This window comes from Staurois parvus, unplaced genomic scaffold, assembly GCF_062004578.1.
Source record: "Staurois parvus isolate SC_StPar_1 unplaced genomic scaffold, SC_StPar_1.0 ptg000668l, whole genome shotgun sequence".
Lineage (NCBI taxonomy): Eukaryota > Metazoa > Chordata > Amphibia > Anura > Ranidae > Staurois > Staurois parvus.
The window spans coordinates 4,536,387-4,555,409 of NW_028318464.1; the positions used below are offsets into that span (position 1 = coordinate 4,536,387).

At 47.2% G+C, this 19,023-nt stretch overlaps 1 protein-coding gene across 2 annotated transcripts in view; it reads right to left on the reverse strand.

Moving 5' to 3' along the window:
* The window catches only part of LOC149447863 (galectin-4-like), an 86,724-nt gene that overhangs the window by 24,388 nt on the left and 43,313 nt on the right, over nt 1–19,023 (reverse strand). For both annotated transcript variants that reach the window (XM_089651984.1, XM_089651983.1), the window contains exons 3-4: nt 7,460–7,655; nt 4,707–4,835 (exon numbers count right to left, since the gene is read on the reverse strand). In XM_089651984.1, the coding sequence (XP_089508110.1) occupies nt 4,707–4,835; nt 7,460–7,655 (325 nt within the window). The remainder of the gene's footprint in view (nt 1–4,706; nt 4,836–7,459; nt 7,656–19,023) is intronic.

Here is a 19,023-nt window from a genome sequence, read left to right on the forward strand (position 1 = left end):
GACTACAGGCTTCAGATAGGTATTGTCACCATCATTTTTTTTAAATGGCTAGACAGTATTTCAGGGGTGGTTGGATCACAATTTTGTCTGCATTATTGGCAGGAAACATTTCTTCTGTATGTGTTTCATCTGTATAATTAGCTGGAGATACACTATATTACCAAAAGTATTGGGACGCCAGCTTTTACACGCATGTGAACTTTAATGACATCCCAGTCTTAGTCCATAGAGTGCAATATTGAGTTGGCCCACCCTTTGCAGCTATAACAACTTCAACTGTTCTGGGAACTCTGTCCACAAGAATTAGGAGTGTGTCTATAGGAATATTTTTCCAGAAGCGCATTTGTGAGGCTAGACACTGATGTCGGACAAGAAGGCCTGGCCTGCAGTCTCCACTCTAATTCATCCCAAAGGTGTTCTGTCAGGTTGAGGTCAGGAATCTGTGCAGGCCAATCAAGTTCCTCCACCCCAAACTCGCCCATCCATGTCTTTATGGACTTTGCTTTGTGCATTAGTGTGCAGTCATGTTGGAAAAGGACGGGGCCTTCCCCAAACTGTTCCCACAAAGTTGGTAGCATGAAATTGTTCAACATGCCCTGGTATGCTGATGCATTAAGAGTTCCCTTCAGTGGAATTAAGGGGCCAAGCCCAACCCCCGAAAAACAACCCTACACCATAATCCCCCCCCCTCCACCAAACTTTACACTTGGCATAATGCAGTCAGGCAAGTACTGTTCTGGCAATTGCCAAACCCAGACACATCCATCGGATTGCCAGACAGAAGCATAATTCATCACTCCAGAGAACACGTCTCCACTGCTCTAGAGACCGGTGGTGGCGTACTTTACACCACTGCATCTGCCGCTTTGCATTGCACTTAGTGATGTAAGGCTTGGATGCAGCTGCTCGGCCATGGAAACCCATTCCATGAAGCTCTCTATGCACTGTTGTGGTGCTAATCTGAAGGCCACACAAAGTTTGGAGGTCTTTAGCTATTGACTCTGCAAACAGTTGGCAACTTCTGTGCACTCTGTGCTTCAGCATGCATTGACCCCGCACTGTAATTTTACATGACCTACCACTTCGTGGCTGAGTTGCAGTTGTTCCCAGTTGCTTCCACTTTGTTATAATACCACTAACAGTTGACTGTGGAATATTCAGTAGCAAGGAAATTTCATGGAGTAAGCTCCTGAGAGCGATCCATTCTTTCACAAATGTTTGTAGAAGCAGTCTGCATGCCTAGGTGCTTGATTTTATACATCTGTAGTCATGGAGGTGATTGGAATACCTGAATCCAATGATTTGGAGGGATGTCCCAATACTTTTCGCAATATATAGTGTATGCTTTAGGCTGGTTTCACATCTATGCACTTTAATTTTCATGTGTTTCTCAATATGGGTTTTCATGGATGGCAAATAACCTTTTATGACACATCAAATGATATTATTTGACATCACATTTATTTTCAAAGGGTCTGGTTTACATTTGTGCATTGCAGCAAGTCATGGAAAATAGTTCAAGCTTTTTCATTCATTGATGTGCTTCAAGAGGATCATAGAAATCAATGGGAGCACATGAAAATGTACAATACCTGCATTTTCACGTGCTGCAAATACAATACCTCCCTAGAGGCTGAGCATGCAATTCAAGAAAACAAACAGTGAATGTGAAACAATGTGAAAAAATGTATGAAAACAGAAGTGCATAGCTGTAAAGCCAGCTTTAATCTTACATCTGACCGACATATACATTTCACAGTTATGTAACGTAAAAAAATACTTAATCATGTTGGTAGCAGTGTATTTCTTCCACTTATAAAAGGAAAGGCACAGTGATGTAAAACATCTATTTAATGATTAACCTTTTGCTCCATGCTGCAAGTAACATCCCTATTTAGGGTGTTACATGTAACATGATGTAAATGGGCCTATCCCAAATAGCCTCCACAAGGCTGCATGCAAGGTTCTTCTCCCCCACAACTGCTGTCACTTTTGACACCTGCACAGCCGCGTCATTCCTTTAGCTATCTGTAAGGGGGACATCTTTCCCACTGACCTCCAGGGTTCCTCCAGAGGTTGCTGGGAGTTCCTTGAGCAGTGGCTGATTCACCTCTCATTTAATGGTACCTTCATAGTTTCAGGGTCAACCCCACTTGGCTTAACCAGCAGACACTGATAATCTTTTTAGCTATCTGTAAGGAGGACATCCTTCCCACTGACCACCAATGTAAAAGGCATTCTTTCTACTGACTTTCACAGAATTGGTTTTAGCAAGGATTCCCCAAGACCTGAAAATTATTTTGAGAGTTACTCTGTGGTAAACTTAAAGTTAAGAAAGGTGACATTAGATTGCTGTTTGTTGGGCTAAGTGCTAGCCAAAAGGCACCCTGCCCAGTCTCTGTATTCCACTGAATCCTATCAGGTACTAAGTACTTGTGACAGGCCCCTGGGCCATAATCAGTGGGTAGAAGGCTAGCCCCTAGTCCCCTCCAAAAGCCCCTGTCCAGGTTGGGTCTGACAGTACCCAAAGGAAAGTACTTAAAGCTTGTTTGGCTGCACATCTCCTTGGATCACAGGAGTGCAGTTCATTCTGCACTCCTGTGACCCATTTTCAGCTGAAAGCCCACTGTCAGCTCACGTCACTCAGCCAGTCCAGGCTGGGGAAAGATCCCAACTTTAAAGATGTCTAGACTGACACCTGGCTGAGCGGGGGTGGGTGGCAGAGCAGAGAGTGGTGACTGACATTCACCAGCTCTCTGCTCATGAAGCAATGAGAACTAAGTGATCACCGGTCTTTGATCGCTCAGTTCCCAGTCTTAGAGTTGTCAGGGACAGATGCAATATTGGACCAATGCTGCATACACCTAGGTGACTGAGCCAACAGTCTGCAGAGCAGGTGGCCTGACAGTGAAAATTTAGCAGTAAAAGAATTCTGTGTAACTGTCAATATTGAAAAAAACAGTTACCATAATTTTTTATGACCCTGCACATGAGTGGATGGGTGAAGAGAATGCATTTCCACTTCACCCCACTTCACAATGCCATAGATTAGTCCCTGTTGTGACTATGCTATATAATGCTGTATTTGCACTGAAAACATACTCAAAGGTGGATATAAGCATTCAAATTTGGGATGTAATTTTCAAACAGATTTCTCTTCATTTTAATATGGTGGTTTTTTTATATCCCTCAAAGGTGCATTTTCTGATGCTGATCTATGAATATGTTCCTGGAAAGAATACAACAATTTACGTTCTCATGATTTCACAAACTCTTGGCTATCTAGAGGAAGCTATCTTGGTCACCATCCATATCTGAGTAAATTATCTGAAATGCGGTTTTCCTGTCAAGCTTGTCAGAATTCAGTTTATGTGGCAGAACTCCTTAACCAGAGATGCAGACAAAGATATGATATTTTGAGATTAAGCCCTGGTTCGCATTGATGCAACTTGTCATGCAATTTGACAGTTCAAATTGCATCCAACGATCGGCAATGGAACCATTCTAATCAGTGTGACTCCAACTTCATCGGAGTTGCACCGATTTGAAAAGTAGCTCCTACACTACATTTGCTGATTGGGGTAAGACATGCATGAAGTTGCACAGATGTCTATCAAGTTGCACCTGAAGTCACACTGCCATCCGACTTTGAAATTGTTCACTTCAAATGAAGACACATGATTTCAAAGTTGGATACAGTGTGAATCGGGGCTTAATGTGTTATTCCAGTGCAGAGCTATGTCAGTGGTATTTAATGCAAAAACACATGAAAACACAGAAGAACAACTTCACTTTTTTGGCTGATTCACTCCAGCAGCCGTGTTGTGATGCAGCCACTGGTGTGTGCTGTGGAGTACACAGTGTTGGAGAGCCAATTACACAGCATCACATGGTTACTTTTTTTTTCAAATAGATTGGAATGTCACAAAATGACATTCATGTTTATTCACTGTTCCATGTTGTAATGCAGTGTAGTGCATTGTGACACGTTGCAGTAAAGAAAGTACTGCAATTTCATTGAACACTATTGCAACACAGTGGTGTGAACTGAACAAATAGGACATAAGGCAACTTATTATCCTATGACCTTCCCACCCACATCCAGCTCCTACTCCTGTGCAACACTCACTCTAATCATTTCAATGCTGGTCTGTATTCATGGCAGCCCCAAGCTATCCAAACACAATCCATTGAAATAATGTAGGCAAGCGGCACACTTGTACAGTAGTAGCTGGACATGGCCAGGAATGTTCACTGCAAAGGCTGTACAGGGAGAACAGGGCTGTACAGTGAAGATCTCAGGAGAAGGATTGTCTGGTAAATTTTATTACCTGGGCTTCACTGTGTGTATGGGAGTCTTAAAAAGACAATTTTACTAAAAGTGAAGTTGTCCTTGAAAGGAAACCTGTACTGAATGGGAAAATGTTGACGCTACAATTGCTGACTTTACCTTCTGAAAATACTAGTTGTCAGGATGCAGTAATGTTCCAATAGCTTCAATACTTAATGAACCATTAATTAGGAACAGGTAATCAGATTGAGACTTCCAGCTTTTAATTATGTTAGCTTGCTCTGGATCAGTGAATCAGAACATGATACACCAAAGACAGCCAGGACATTAGCATTTTCAAAAGGAGCTTAGTACCAACAGCTCCATACTTCTTTCAGTACAGATTTTATAACATTGAAGCACTGGTGGTACTTACAAATGATGATGATGATGGATGAAAGTTGACACAGCTGAGGTTGACGTCACCATTAACGCTAAGGGACTGGATGGTTTGAAAAGACACACGGTGGTGATATTCTAACAGGAACTGTCCATTCACTGTGACCTGAACAGTAAAAAAAACCCCACAAAAGTAACTTAGCTGGAATTTTGATAAAATGACATTCAAACTTTTGGATTCCCCCTCACTCTTTGTTCTGGGGACAGCAGTGAGCACCAGGACCTGACAGGTGTTCTACCCCTCACCATTGTATCCAAAATAGGTTTGGGTTTCGATACACTTTAAAGTATGCATGACAAGAAAGGAGTCCCAATCCTGTGCACACAGGTAAACAAGAAGAGTGCAGCAGCAACAGTTAGTAGTCTTCATTCCTAAACGTTCTAAGTTGATCCCAGTCTAGGAGCTCCCCCAAACCCCACAATATGCAATAGATTCTACAAGCAAGCGATAAAATATTGATTTTGGTTGGAAATATGCTTTAGAATGTTTAAATGCATTATAAACGATCACATCTGCATCTTTTTTGTATGTTTTTCATCTCCATAAGATGTACATTGATCATGTAGTTTCATGGTGTCACTTGTACACACAGCCTATAGTAGAGTAAATCTTCACATTGTTGTCAGACGATTCTGTTTAAAACATTACACTTTACACTTTAAAGCACTTTATTAGGTACACCTATTCAATTGCTTGGTAACACAAACTGCTAATCAGCCAATCACATGACAGCAACTCAATGCATTTAGGCATGTAGATGAGGTGAAGATGACTTGCTGAAGTTCAAACTGAGCATCTGATTGGGGAAGAAAGGGGATTTAAGTGACTTTGAGCATGTCATAGTTGTTTATGCCAGAAGAGCTGGTCTAAGTATTTCAAAAACTGCTGATCTTCTGGGATTTTCATGCACAACCATCTCTAGGGTTTACAGAGAATGGTCCGAAAAAGAGAAAATATCCAGTGAGCTGCAGCTGTGTGGAAATGCCTTGCTGAGGTCAGAGGAGAATGGGCAAACTGGTTGCTGTGACATTCAGATAGTAGGGTCAGAATTTGGCATAAACAACATGAAAGCATGGATCCATCCTGCCTTGTATCAACAGTTCAGGCTGGTAGTGGTATAATGGTGTGGGTGATATTTTCCTGGCACTAGCAAGGTGTACCTAATAAATTGGCCGGTGAGTGTATGGTAAAGGTGTAAAGATATTAACGAACAGCAAACAAAAAAAAAAGGTTTTCATTATTAATAGTTTATAAAATAGAAATGAACAAAAAAATCAGCAGGAAAATAATTATTAAATGGAGAAGGAGAATAAGGAGTTAATTTGGGCTGATTATAGTAAATTAAGCGTTAATAAGGGGTTAAACATAGGAAAATTTAAAGAAAACAAAACCTTTTTTTTTTTTTTTTTTTTACTAGACAGGTTGCCTTTAACTGACTTTATCTGCAGATCAAAGTTCATCTCTTTGATCTGTAGAGGAATAAACAGAACGATATAAAAAGAAACATTGTTTCATTTTGTCTTTCTATTTTAGTAGCTGAGCAATGCTGTTGATAAATATTGTCAGGCTGCTTTTTTTGACTGCTCCAATTGCCAGGACTTGTTTACACTTCAGCTGTCCTCAGGGGCACCCTGCTGACAGCTGAATGCATCATTGGTTATTAAAGTGTTACTAAACCCATGTCCCTGCATTCACTATATCTGGTCTCCCACAGTACACAGAACATGGAAATGCAATGATTTTAGTAAATATAAACTGCTAAATACCTTTTCTCTTCAGCAGTATATAGCAGTCTTGTAACTTCTATCAGTGTCCAGCTGAGTACTGGTGAAAGCTTATAGGAGAAGTTTTCATTCTGCTCTGACTGTCCTATGAGGCCGCATGACCCTTGACCTTCTGTCTGGACAGTGCTGATTGGCTCTGTGCTAATCGCATGCACCCTCCCAAAGAAATAAAAACTCTCTAGCAACACATACTAAACTGGGCACGTGCAGAGTGACTCCTAGTTCTCTGTGCTATCAGAAGATTGATTGGGGAGAGTAGAAGATGGGGAGGATAAGAGAAGACGGGACTAAACAGCCTTTTTACACAATGCGAAGGATTTACCCCTTCGGTTCCACAGGGAGTATAATAAGCATGCTTTTCTGCATATTCAGACTCATTTTACTGTTGTGGGTTTTGTAACACTTTAAGAAACTTCGGCCCAGCTCCTTATCAACCTGTAATTGCCAGCTTTTTTTTTTTTTAATTTACATTTCAGTTGTCAGTGGAGGAATCTCACTGACAGCTGAAAGAACCAAGCCTGAAGGTACTTGTGCAAATGCTTGGTATCGGTGCAACCCTAGTAATTAGAGCTGACATAGCCAAAGAGAAACAGCTCAGTTTAGGAGAGCTCACCTTTCTGGAAATTATGGGTTTTGATCACATTAGCACTCCCACATTTATGAGGAAACACAAAGAAAGTGGCTAAGCTTAAACTGGACACTGTGACCCAGTGCAAGAAGTTTCTTGTACCTTTGGTGAATAGGAACAAGCTAGGTGAATGAATATATGGACAAAGGAGGAATTGATCAGCCTTGACACTGCAAACTTCAGCCACAACATGTGATCCCATCATTACTAGGTAAGACAAACAAATGACAGAGAATATACTGTAACTACACTAATACCTTGTTAAAATAATAAAAACGTGTTTAAATGTACAATGCCTTTAAGTTTGGTAAACCCACCTGAAATGCATGTCCTACCACAACAATGGTTACATCAAAGTACGCATTCCTTTGGAAGGGCATATGGTTCTTCCTCTCTTCAGAGCCCCATTTATTGTTTTGCATGGTGTTGCATACAATGACACTGCCCTCGTCAAACCGTGGGTTGAAGTGAAATGCAATGTCATTATTGAAGCAGACAAAGTTTATGGCAAATCTGTAAAAAAGCGAGACAGTGTTAGCAGTTTCAATATACTTGGCTAAAGGCAAATGTAAGTTTCTTATGTCACAACCTGAAATTAAAATAGAATTTACTTGTTTACTTTTCATTTTACAATTATTTTTACATTTATGATTCAATCTAGCATTCTGAAGATTAATAATATTTGTTATTGTGATACAAAAAAATTATTTACCTAAAAAGTAAACAATTCTTGGCTACATAAAAATTTACCCTTAGCTCCCAGTACTTGGTAGAACCATATATAACTATATTTAAAGGCAAAACTGTTTTTAGTTTTGGATAGAGTGGAAAGGGACCAGAACACCTGTCAGTTTTTATTACTGTCTGTGTCCCTGTTAGGGAGATTCATCCTCTCTATTTGTTCTGGTTACCATTGTCATCTAAAGAAAAAGAAAATCAAAAATTTTGGGTTGACATCAGAACAGTAATAGAAAGGAAATCTTTCAAAGGGGATGCTAGTTGTGGTAACACCCTAGGATTCCTTCGCTTTGGAGGGGTTTCTTTTCACTTCCTGTTTTGGCTATGGGACAGAAAGTGAAGGGAATTAATCCCATTGGGTCACAGATGGCAAAAAAACCTGCCAGGGATTACAACCCACCAGTACTCTATCCAAAATGAAAAAAAAAATGCTACATTAACCACCTCCTGCCCACCATATAAGGAAATGATGGGAGGGTAGCGGTTCTCTTGTTTTGAGAATACATCATATGACGTCCTCCCACTCTAGCTGTGCATGTACGCCCCGGCAATCGGTGGTGAGCTGTGTCCCTGGGATACAGATCACCAGTCGCAGTAAACGGCCAATGACACAGGCTCTATCATGTGATCAGCTGTATCCAATCACAGCTGATCGCATGTAAATAGAAATGCCCGTTATCATCAGTCCTAGAGAGCCGGTAAGCTGCATTCCTCAAAGGGGACATGTACACTGATCATCAATGCCCTGATGATCAGTGTAGCCCCTGCATTGCCACCTATCAGTGCCCATAATTGCCACCTGTTGGTACCCATCAATGCCACCTGCCAGTGCCTAGTATCAGTGCCCATCAGAGCTGCCTTTCAGTGCCCAGTATCAGTGCCCATCAGAGCTGCCTTTCAGTGCCAACTATCAGTGCCAGTCAGTAGTGTCCATCAGTGCTGCCTATGAGTGCCATCTTTCAGTTCCCATCAGTGATGCCTGTCAATGCCCATCGGTGCCACCTAGCAGTGTCCATCATTGCAGCCTCATTATCATACATCGGTGAAGGAGAAGAATTACTTATTTACAAAATTTTGCAACAGAAACTAACAAAAAACTTTTTTTTTTCAAAATTTTCAGTCTTTTTTTAGTTTGTTTAGCAAAAAATAAAAAACCCCAGTGGTGATTAAATACCACCAAAAGAAAGCTCTATTTGTCTCACATTTGGGTACAGTGTTGCATGACCGCGCAATTGTCATTCAAAGTGCGACAGCACTGAAAATTGGCCTGTGCAGGAAGGGGGTAAAAGTGCCTGGTAGGCAAATGATTAATGGCAGCTGTTAGTTTTTGGAGGTAAGTTTGTATCAGCTTTGAAAATCTGCATCTGACATTTTTGGCCATTCTTCTTAGCAAAATTGTTCTACTCCTGCCAGGCTGGAATGGAGATGATGATGAGCAATCTTCAAGTTTTGTCACAGATTTGCAAATGGATTGATGTCCGGGATTTGAGTTGACTGTTATAAGTAGAGATGAGCGAAGTATTCAAAAATTCGATTCGACTGATTCGGCGAATTCGTGGAAAAATTTTGATTCGAGTCGAATATATTCGCTGCGAATTTAACTTATAAAAGGGTGTTTCTAGGCTTCAGAGAGACTTTATATTAGTGCAGAACACTGTACCTTTAATTTAAATGCCCTTGGAGTCTGCTGGGGAAGAGAAATAATACTGACAGTCAGTATGACATGCAGATGAGTGCCGTCGATCTTAGAATCACCGCACACTTCACTCATTTGGGCAGTCACGGGGCCAAAACCAGAGTGTGGAGCCACAGTGTGGCAGTGGAGGCAGCAGCAATGGGAGGCCATACAGCACCCTATGACAAAAATGGAAACCACCAGCAGTGTGAGGAGACCTGAAAGTGGCACATGGCAGAGTGTGGCGATGGAGACAGCAGCAATGGGAGGCCGTACAGGGACCCATGAGAGACTCTGGACCTGGCAGCAGCATGAGGAGGCGGTACAGGGGCCCATGACAGATTACGGGCCTGGCAGCAGCATGAGGAGTTGGTACGGGGGCCCATGGCAGATTACGGGCCTGGCAGCAGCAATGGGAGGCCGTACAGGGACCCATGACACACTCTGGACCTGGCAGCAGCATGAGGAGGCGGTACAGGGGCGCATGACAGATTACGAGCCTGGCAGCAGCAACTTGGACAGGAGGACGTTCAGCTTCTGCACCGTCGGGTGCGTGCTCGCAAACTGTTGTCTCTTAGAAACGGATTCCAAGAAAGACTGCTGACGGAATCCGTGAAGAGGAGTAGCAGGAGAAGGAGCATCTGAACGAGCGGAATATGCCAACAAGCGACAACAGGGGCCCATGACAGATTACGGGCCTGACAGCAGCATGAGGAGTCGGTACGGGGGCCCATGGCAGATTAGGGGCCTGGCAGCAGCTATGGGAGGCCCGTAATCTGCCAGCACCCTATGACAAAAAATGGAACCCACCAGCAGTGTGAGGATACCTGAAAGTGGCACATGGCAGAGTGTGGCGATGGAGACAGCAGCAATGGGAGGCCGTACAGGGACCCATGAGAGACTCTGGACCTGGCAGCAGCATGAGGAGGCGGTATAGGGGCCCATGGCAGATTAGGGGCCTGGCAGCAGCTATGGGAGGCCCGTAATCTGCCAGCACCCTATGACAAAAAATGGAACCCACCAGCAGTGTGAGGAGACCTGAAAGTGGCACATGGCAGAGTGTGGCGATGGAGACAGCAGCAATGGGAGGCCGTACAGGGACCCATGAGAGACTCTGGACTTGGCAGCAGCATGAGGAGGCGGTATAGGGGCCCATGGCAGATTAGGGGCCTGGCAGCAGCTATGGGAGGCCCGTAATCTGCCAGCACCCTATGACAAAAAATGGAACACACCAGCAGTGTGAGGAGACCTGAAAGTGGCACATGTTTGGGGCATGATTCATGGCGGATTTAGTCAGTTGTGTCAGGAACTGGTGGTTTGAAATCCAGACTAATCCACGCCTGATTCATTTTCACAAACGTGAGTCTCTCCACACTTTGGGTGGACAGTCGTGTCCTCCGCGGAGTTGCAATACCTCCTGCCGCACTAAACACGCGCTCCGATGCCACGCTACTGGCCGGGCATGACAGCCTTTCAAGGGCAAATTCAGCTAGTTGGGGCCAAAGGTCAAGTTTCGTTGCCCAGTAGTCAAGGGGATTGTCTACCTCGGTTGGCATGGTGCTGTCCAAGTAGGCCCGAGCCTGTTGTTTGAGGTCCTGCTCCAGGTCCACCTGATGCTGCTGCGGCTGGTTAGTAGTTTCCTCACTGCGCTGGTGAAGAAAGCTACTCATCATCGACTGCAGACTGAGGCAGCTGCTGCTGGTGGAGCTGCCACTGCTCCTACCACCCCACCCCTCCCCTGCTGCCATGGCAGCGGAACGCGAGCGCACAGGGCCCACAGTGTCTGAGGATGGACGTTGGCGCAGACAGGCAGAGACCAGCTGACTACATAGGTGGTTTTTATAGTACGTTATTTTGGCCTCCCTCTCTGCAGGTGTGAAAAAGGCCACCATTTTTGAACGGTAGCGAGGGTCCAACAAGGTGGACAGCCAAAAGTCATCCCTCTGTCTGATGGTTATTATTCGGCTGTTGGTACGCAAGCAAGCGAGCATGCTATGGGCCATTTGTGCCAAGGAATGCGAGGGACTCCCTGCCTCCATCTCCACAGCATACTGCCACGGTGCGTCTGGGTCCTCTGTCTCCTCTTCCTCCTCCTCTACCAGATGCTCCTGCTCCTCCACTCCTGTCCGCTGAGTGGAAAAACCACCCATTTCACTCAATAATTCCTGAGCACCAATGTCCTCCTCTACCTCCTCCTCTTCTTCCTGTCCTGCCCCCACAGGGGTCATGTGGCGTTGAGATCTGTGCGCCACGTCTACCGCACCCTGACCAGCCATTGTTAACAGCATTTGTTCCAGGACGTGCAACAGAGGAATGACGTCGTTCATCCCATAGTCCTGCCGACTCACGAATAGCGTGGCCTCCTCAAAGGGCCTGAGCAAGCGCAGGTGTCACGCATGAGCTGCCAATGGCTGACATCTAAGTTACACAGGGAGTACCTTTATCCGCTTTTAACATCAGGAAATCTGTGATGGCCTTTTGCTGTTCGTAAAGGCGGTCTAACATATGTAGGGTTGAATTCCACCTTGTTGCAACGTCACAGCATGAGGAGTCGGTACGGGGGCCCATGGCAGATTACGGGCCTGGCAGCAGCAATGGGAGGCCCGTAATCTGCCAGCACCCTATGTCAAAAAATTCAACACACCAGCAGTGTGTGAGGAGACCTGAAAGTGGCACATGGCAGAGTGTGGCGATGGAGACAGCAGCAATGGGAGGCTGTACAGGGACCCATGAGACACTCTGGACCTGGCAGCAGCATGAGGAGGCGGTATAGGGGCCCATGGCAGATTAGGGGCCTGGCAGCAGCTATAGGAGGCCCGTAATCTGCCAGCACCCTATGTCAAAAAATTGAACACACCAGCAGTGTGAGGAGACCTGAAAGTGGCACATGGCATGAGACACTGTGGACCTGGCAGCAGCATGAGGAGGCGGTACAGGGGCCCATGGCAGATTAGGGGCCTGGCAGCAGCTATGGGAGGCCCCTAATCTGCCAGCACCCTATGACAAAAAATGGAACACACCAGCAGTGTGAGGAGACCTGAAAGTGGCACATGGCAGAGTGTGGCGATGGAGACAGCAGCAATGGGAGGCCGTACAGGGACCCATGAGACACTCTGGACCTGGCAGCAGCATGAGGAGGCGGTATAGGGGCCCATGGCAGATTAGGGGCCTGGCAGCAGCTATGGGAGGCCCGTAATCTGCCAGCACCCTATGTCAAAAAATTGAACACACCAGCAGTGTGTGAGGAGACCTGAAAGTGGCACATGGCAGAGTGTGGCGATGGAGACAGCAGCAATGGGAGGCCGTACAGGGACCCATGAGAGACTGTGGACCTGGCAGCAGCATGAGGAGGCGGTATAGGGGCCCATGGCAGATTAGGGACCTGGCAGCAGCTATAGGAGGCCCGTAATCTGCCAGCACCCTATGTCAAAAAATTCAACACACCAGCAGTGTGAGGAGACCTGAAAGTGGCACATGGCATGAGACACTGTGGACCTGGCAGCAGCATGAGGAGGCGGTACAGGGGCCCATGGCAGATTAGGGGCCTGGCAGCAGCTATGGGAGGCCCGTAATCTGCCAGCACCCTATGTCAAAAAATTGAACAGACCAGCAGTGTGTGAGGAGACCTGAAAGTGGCACATGGCAGAGTGTGAGAATGGAGACAGCAGCAATGGGAGGCCGTACAGGGACCCATGAGAGACTCTGGACCTGGCAGCAGCATGAGGAGGCGGTATAGGGGCCCATGGCAGATTAGGGGCCTGGCAGCAGCAATGGGAGGCCCGTAATCTGCCAGCACCCTATGACAAAAAATGGAACACACCAGCAGTGTGTGAGGAGACCTGAAAGTGGCACATGGCAGAGTGTGGCGATGGAGACAGCAGCAATGGGAGGCCGTACAGGGACCCATGAGAGACTCTGGACCTGGCAGCAGCATGAGGAGGCGGTATAGGGGCCCATGGCAGATTAGGGGCCTGGCAGCAGCTATAGGAGGCCCGTAATCTGCCAGCACCCTATGTCAAAAAATTGAACACACCAGCAGTGTGAGGAGACCTGAAAGTGGCACTGTCAGGGCAGGAGCTGAGGAACGGACAGGCAGGCCTAACAATGTAACGCACTGGCTGACGACAACCACCACCCACAGACCGAAGTCCCTCAGGGCGCGGAGTCTAAGTCCCAGGCTGCCCTTCACCAGGGCCCCTGATGGTGGGGATGGACTTGACGCAGCCAGGAACCAGGTCGCGGCCCCCGAGACACCTCAGCTGCGGTAATGGCCGCCGCCAATGGCGTGTAGCTGGTGGAAGAGACAAAAGAGTAGTCAGACAAGCCGGGGTCAACAACAACAGGACAGAACAGTACAGGACAGCAGACGAGAATCACAGGTCACAAGCCGGGTTCAGCAACAGAGGGTCAGATCAAAGGAGAATACAAAGAATAGTCAAGACAAGCCGAATCAGATACCAGGAGAGTCACGAGAGTCAGAACAGAGTAACAGCAACACAAAGACACAAGACACAAGTGCAAAGAGCATGTGCGGGCCACAGGCTTATATGTCATCAGCCACACCCCTCTGGAGGATGGACCACAGAAACCTGAAGGCATAAAAGGGCTCCCATCATGCACAGCAGAATCCAAGATGGACACCAGCACATGAAGTAACATAACCACAGGGAAAAGGTAGGACCTTGACAGGCACATGGCATGAGACACTGTGGACCTGGCAGCAGCATGAGGAGGCGGTACAGGGGCCCATGGCAGATTAGGGGCCTGGCAGCAGCTATAGGAGGCCCGTAATCTGCCAGCACCCTATGACAAAAAATGGAACCCACCAGCAGTGTGAGGAGACCTGAAAGTGGCACATGGCAGAGTGTGGCGATGGAGACAGCAGCAATGGGAGGCCGTACAGGGACCCATGAGACACTGTGGGCCTGGCAGCAGCATGAGGAGGCGGTACAGGGGCCCATGGCAGATTAGGGGCCTGGCAGCAGCAATGGGAGGCCCGTAATCTGCCAGCACCCTATGACAAAAAATGGAACACACCAGCAGTGTGTGAGGAGACCTGAAAGTGGCACATGGCAGAGTGTGGCGATGGAGACAGCAGCAATGGGAGGCCGTACAGGGACCCATGAGAGACTCTGGACCTGGCAGCAGCATGAGGAGGCGGTATAGGGGCCCATGGCAGATTAGGGGCCTGGCAGCAGCTATAGGAGGCCCGTAATCTGCCAGCACCCTATGTCAAAAAATTGAACACACCAGCAGTGTGAGGAGACCTGAAAGTGGCACATGGCATGAGACACTGTGGACCTGGCAGCAGCATGAGGAGGCGGTACAGGGGCCCATGGCAGATTAGGGGCCTGGCAGCAGCTATAGGAGGCCCGTAATCTGCCAGCACCCTATGACAAAAAATGGAACACACCAGCAGTGTGAGGAGACCTGAAAGTGGCACATGGCAGAGTGTGGCGATGGAGACAGCAGCAATGGGAGGCCGTACAGGGACCCATGAGAGACTCTGGACCTGGCAGCAGCATGAGGAGGCGGTACAGGGGCCCATGGCAGATTAGGGGCCTGGCAGCAGCTATGGGAGGCCCGTAATCTGCCAGCACCCTATGACAAAAAATGGAACACACCAGCAGTGTGTGAGGAGACCTGAAAGTGGCACATGGCAGAGTGTCGCGATGGAGACAGCAGCAATGGGAGGCCGTACAGGGACCCATGAGAGACTCTGGACCTGGCAGCAGCATGAGGAGGCGGTACAGGGGCCCATGGCAGATTAGGGGCCTGGCAGCAGCTATGGGAGGCCCGTAATCTGCCAGCACCCTATGACAAAAAATGGAACACACCAGCAGTGTGTGAGGAGACCTGAAAGTGGCACATGGCAGAGTGTCGCGATGGAGACAGCAGCAATGGGAGGCCGTACAGGGACCCATGAGAGACTCTGGACCTGGCAGCAGCATGAGGAGGCGGTACAGGGGCCCATGGCAGATTAGGGGCCTGGCAGCAGCTATGGGAGGCCCGTAATCTGCCAGCACCCTATGACAAAAAATGGAACACACCAGCAGTGTGTGAGGAGACCTGAAAGTGGCACATGGCAGAGTGTCGCGATGGAGACAGCAGCAATGGGAGGCCGTACAGGGACCCATGAGACACTGTGGACCTGGCAGCAGCATGAGGAGGCGGTACAGGGGCCCATGGCAGATTAGGGGCCTGGCAGCAGCTATAGGAGGCCCGTAATCTGCCAGCACCCTATGACAAAAAATGGAACACACCAGCAGTGTGAGGAGACCTGAAAGTGGCACATGGCATGAGACACTGTGGACCTGGCAGCAGCATGAGGAGGCGGTACAGGGGCCCATGGCAGATTAGGGGCCTGGCAGCAGCTATGGGAGGCCCGTAATCTGCCAGCACCCTATGACAAAAAATGGAACACACCAGCAGTGTGTGAGGAGACCTGAAAGTGGCACATGGCAGAGTGTGGCGATGGAGACAGCAGCAATGGGAGGCCGTACAGGGACCCATGAGACACTCTGGACCTGGCAGCAGCATGAGGAGGCGCTATAGGGGCCCATGGCAGATTAGGGGCCTGGCAGCAGCTATGGGAGGCCCGTAATCTGCCAGCACCCTATGACAAAAAATGGAACACACCAGCAGTGTGTGAGGAGACCTGAAAGTGGCACATGGCAGAGTGTGGCGATGGAGACAACCCACCGACTGTTTTGCTCCCTGCCAAGCTGCCACCCTCTTCTCCTGATGATGCGGAAGCAATAGCCTGATGACGACGAGGCTGCCAAGTGCGATCAGCCTCATCATCATCAATTAGGGTCTCCGCCTCACTACTAGCCCCCTCGGCTGTGTGTGGGTCAGGAGACAGACCTGTCTCTAGACCGGCTACCGAGCCACTCTCCTCACCACTACTTCTTCGCCTGGCTGCTGAAGAGGCGGATGTCTCCCCCCGTTCCTGACCGCCCTCTGTTAGCTCTTCCTCACTGTACTGGATGACACCGGGAGCACTGGCCTCTGGCTGCGAATAGTGCTGCCTCGACCCCTTCCTCTGCTGCCACGTCTGCTCGCTCCTAAAACATTGCCTCCTCTGCCACTCCTCTGCATGTTGTCTGACATACTCTTTAATTCAACGATTCTGTGTCCCTGAGTAACAATTCTGTGTCTGTCCCTGAGTAACAATTCTGTGTCCCTGAGTAACGTTTCTGTGGCCCTAAGTAACAGTTCTGTGGCCCTCAGTAACAATTCTGTGTCCCTCAGTAACAATTCTGTGTCCCTCAGTAACAATTCTGTGTCTGTCCCTGAGTAACAATTCTGTGTCCCTCAGTAACAATTCTGTGTCCCTCAGTAACAATTCTGTGTCCCTCAGTAACAATTCTGTGTCCCTGAGTAACAATTCTGTGTCTGTCCCTGAGTAAGAATTCTGTGTCTGTCCCTGAGTAACAATTCTGTGTCCCTAAGTAACGTTTCTGTTGCCCTAAGTAACGTTTCTGTGGCCCTAAGTAACGTTTCTGTGGCCCTAAGTAACGATTCTGTGGCCCTCAGTAACAATTCTGTGTCCCTGAGTAACAATTCTGTGTCCCTGAGTAACAATTCTGTGTCTGTCCCTGAGTAAGAATTCTGTGTCTGTCCCTGATTAACAATTCTGTGTCCCTGAGTAACATTTCTGTGGCCCTAAGTAACAGTTCTGTGTCCCTCAGTAACAATTCTGTGTCCCTCAGTAACAATTCTGTGTCTGTCCCTGAGTAACAATTCTGTGTCTGTCCCTGAGTAACAATTCTGTGTCCCTCAGTAACAATTCTGTGTCCCTCAGTAACAATTCTGTGTCCCTGAGTAACAATTCTGTGTCCCTCAGTAACAATTCTGTGTCCCTCAGTAACAATTCTGTGTCCCTCAGTAACAATTCTGTGTCCCTGAGTAACAATTCTGTGTCCCTGAGTAACAATTCTGTGTCTGTCCCTGAGTAACAATTCTGTGTCTGTCCCTGAGTAACAATTCTGTGTCCCTAAGTAACGTTTCTGTTGCCCTAAGTAACGTTTCTGTGGCCCTAAGTAACGTTTCTGTGGCCCTAAGTAACGATTCTGTGGCCCTCAGTAACGATTCTGTGGCCCTCAGTAACAATTCTGTGTCCCTCAGTAACAATTCTGTGTCCCTGAGTAACAATTCTGTGTCTGTCCCTGAGTAACAATTCTGTGTCTGTCCCTGATTAACAATTCTGTGTCCCTGAGTAACGTTTCTGTGGCCCTAAGTAACAGTTCTGTGGCCCTCAGTAACAATTCTGTGTCCCTCAGTAACAATTCTGTGTCTGTCCCTGAGTAACAATTCTGTGTCTGTCCCTGAGTAACAATTCTGTGTCCCTGAGTAACGTTTCTGTGGCCCTAAGTAACAGTTCTGTGGCCCTCAGTAACAATTCTGTGTCCCTCAGTAACAATTCTGTGTCTGTCCCTGAGTAACAATTCTGTGTCTGTCCCTGAGTAACAATTCTGTGTCCCTCAGTAACAATTCTGTGTCCCTCAGTAACGTTTCTGTGGCCCTAAGTAACGTTTCTGTGGCCCTAAGTAACGGTTCTGTGTCCCTCAGTAACAATTCTGTATCCCTCAGTAACAATTCTGTGTCTGTCCCTAAGTAACAATTCTGTGGCCCTAAGTAAAGTTTCTGTGGCCCTAAGTAACGTTTCTGTGTCCCTAAGTAACGATTCTGTGGCCCTAAGTAATGTTTCTGTAGCCCTAAGTAACGTTTCTGTAGCCCTAAGTAACGTTTCTGTGGCCCTAAGTAACGGTTCTGTGGCCCTCAGTAACAATTCTGTGGCCCTCAGTAACAATTCTGTGTCTGTCCCTAAGTAACAATTCTGTGGCCCTAAGTAACGTTTCTGTGGCCCTAAGTAACGTTTCTGTGGCCCTAAGTAACGATTCTGTGGCCCTAAGTAACGTTTCTGTGACCCTCAGTAACAAATCTGTGTCCCTCAGTAACAATTCTGTGTCTGTCCCTAAGTAACGTTTCTGTGGCCCTAAGTAACGATTCTGTGGCCCTCAGTAACAAATCTGTGTCCCTCAGTAACAATTCTGTGTCTGTCCCTAAGTAACAATTCTGTGGCCCTAAGTAACGTTTCTGTGGCCCTAAGTAACGATTCTGTGGCCCTCAGTAACAATTCTGTATCCCTCAGTAACAATTCTGTCTGTCCCTAAGTAACAATTCTGTGTCCCTACGTAACGTTTCTGTGGCCCTAAGTAACGTTTCTGTGGCCCTAAGTAACGATTCTGTGGCCCTAAGTAATGTTTCTGTGGCCCTAAGTAACGTTTCTGTGGCCCTTAGTAACAATTCTGTGTCCCTCAATAACAATTCTGTGTCTGTCCCTAAGTAACAATTCTGTGGCCCTAAGTAACGTTTCTGTGGCCCTAAGTAACGTTTCTGTGGCCCTCAGTAACAATTCTGTGTCCCTCAATAACAATTCTGTGTCTGTCCCTAAGTAACAAT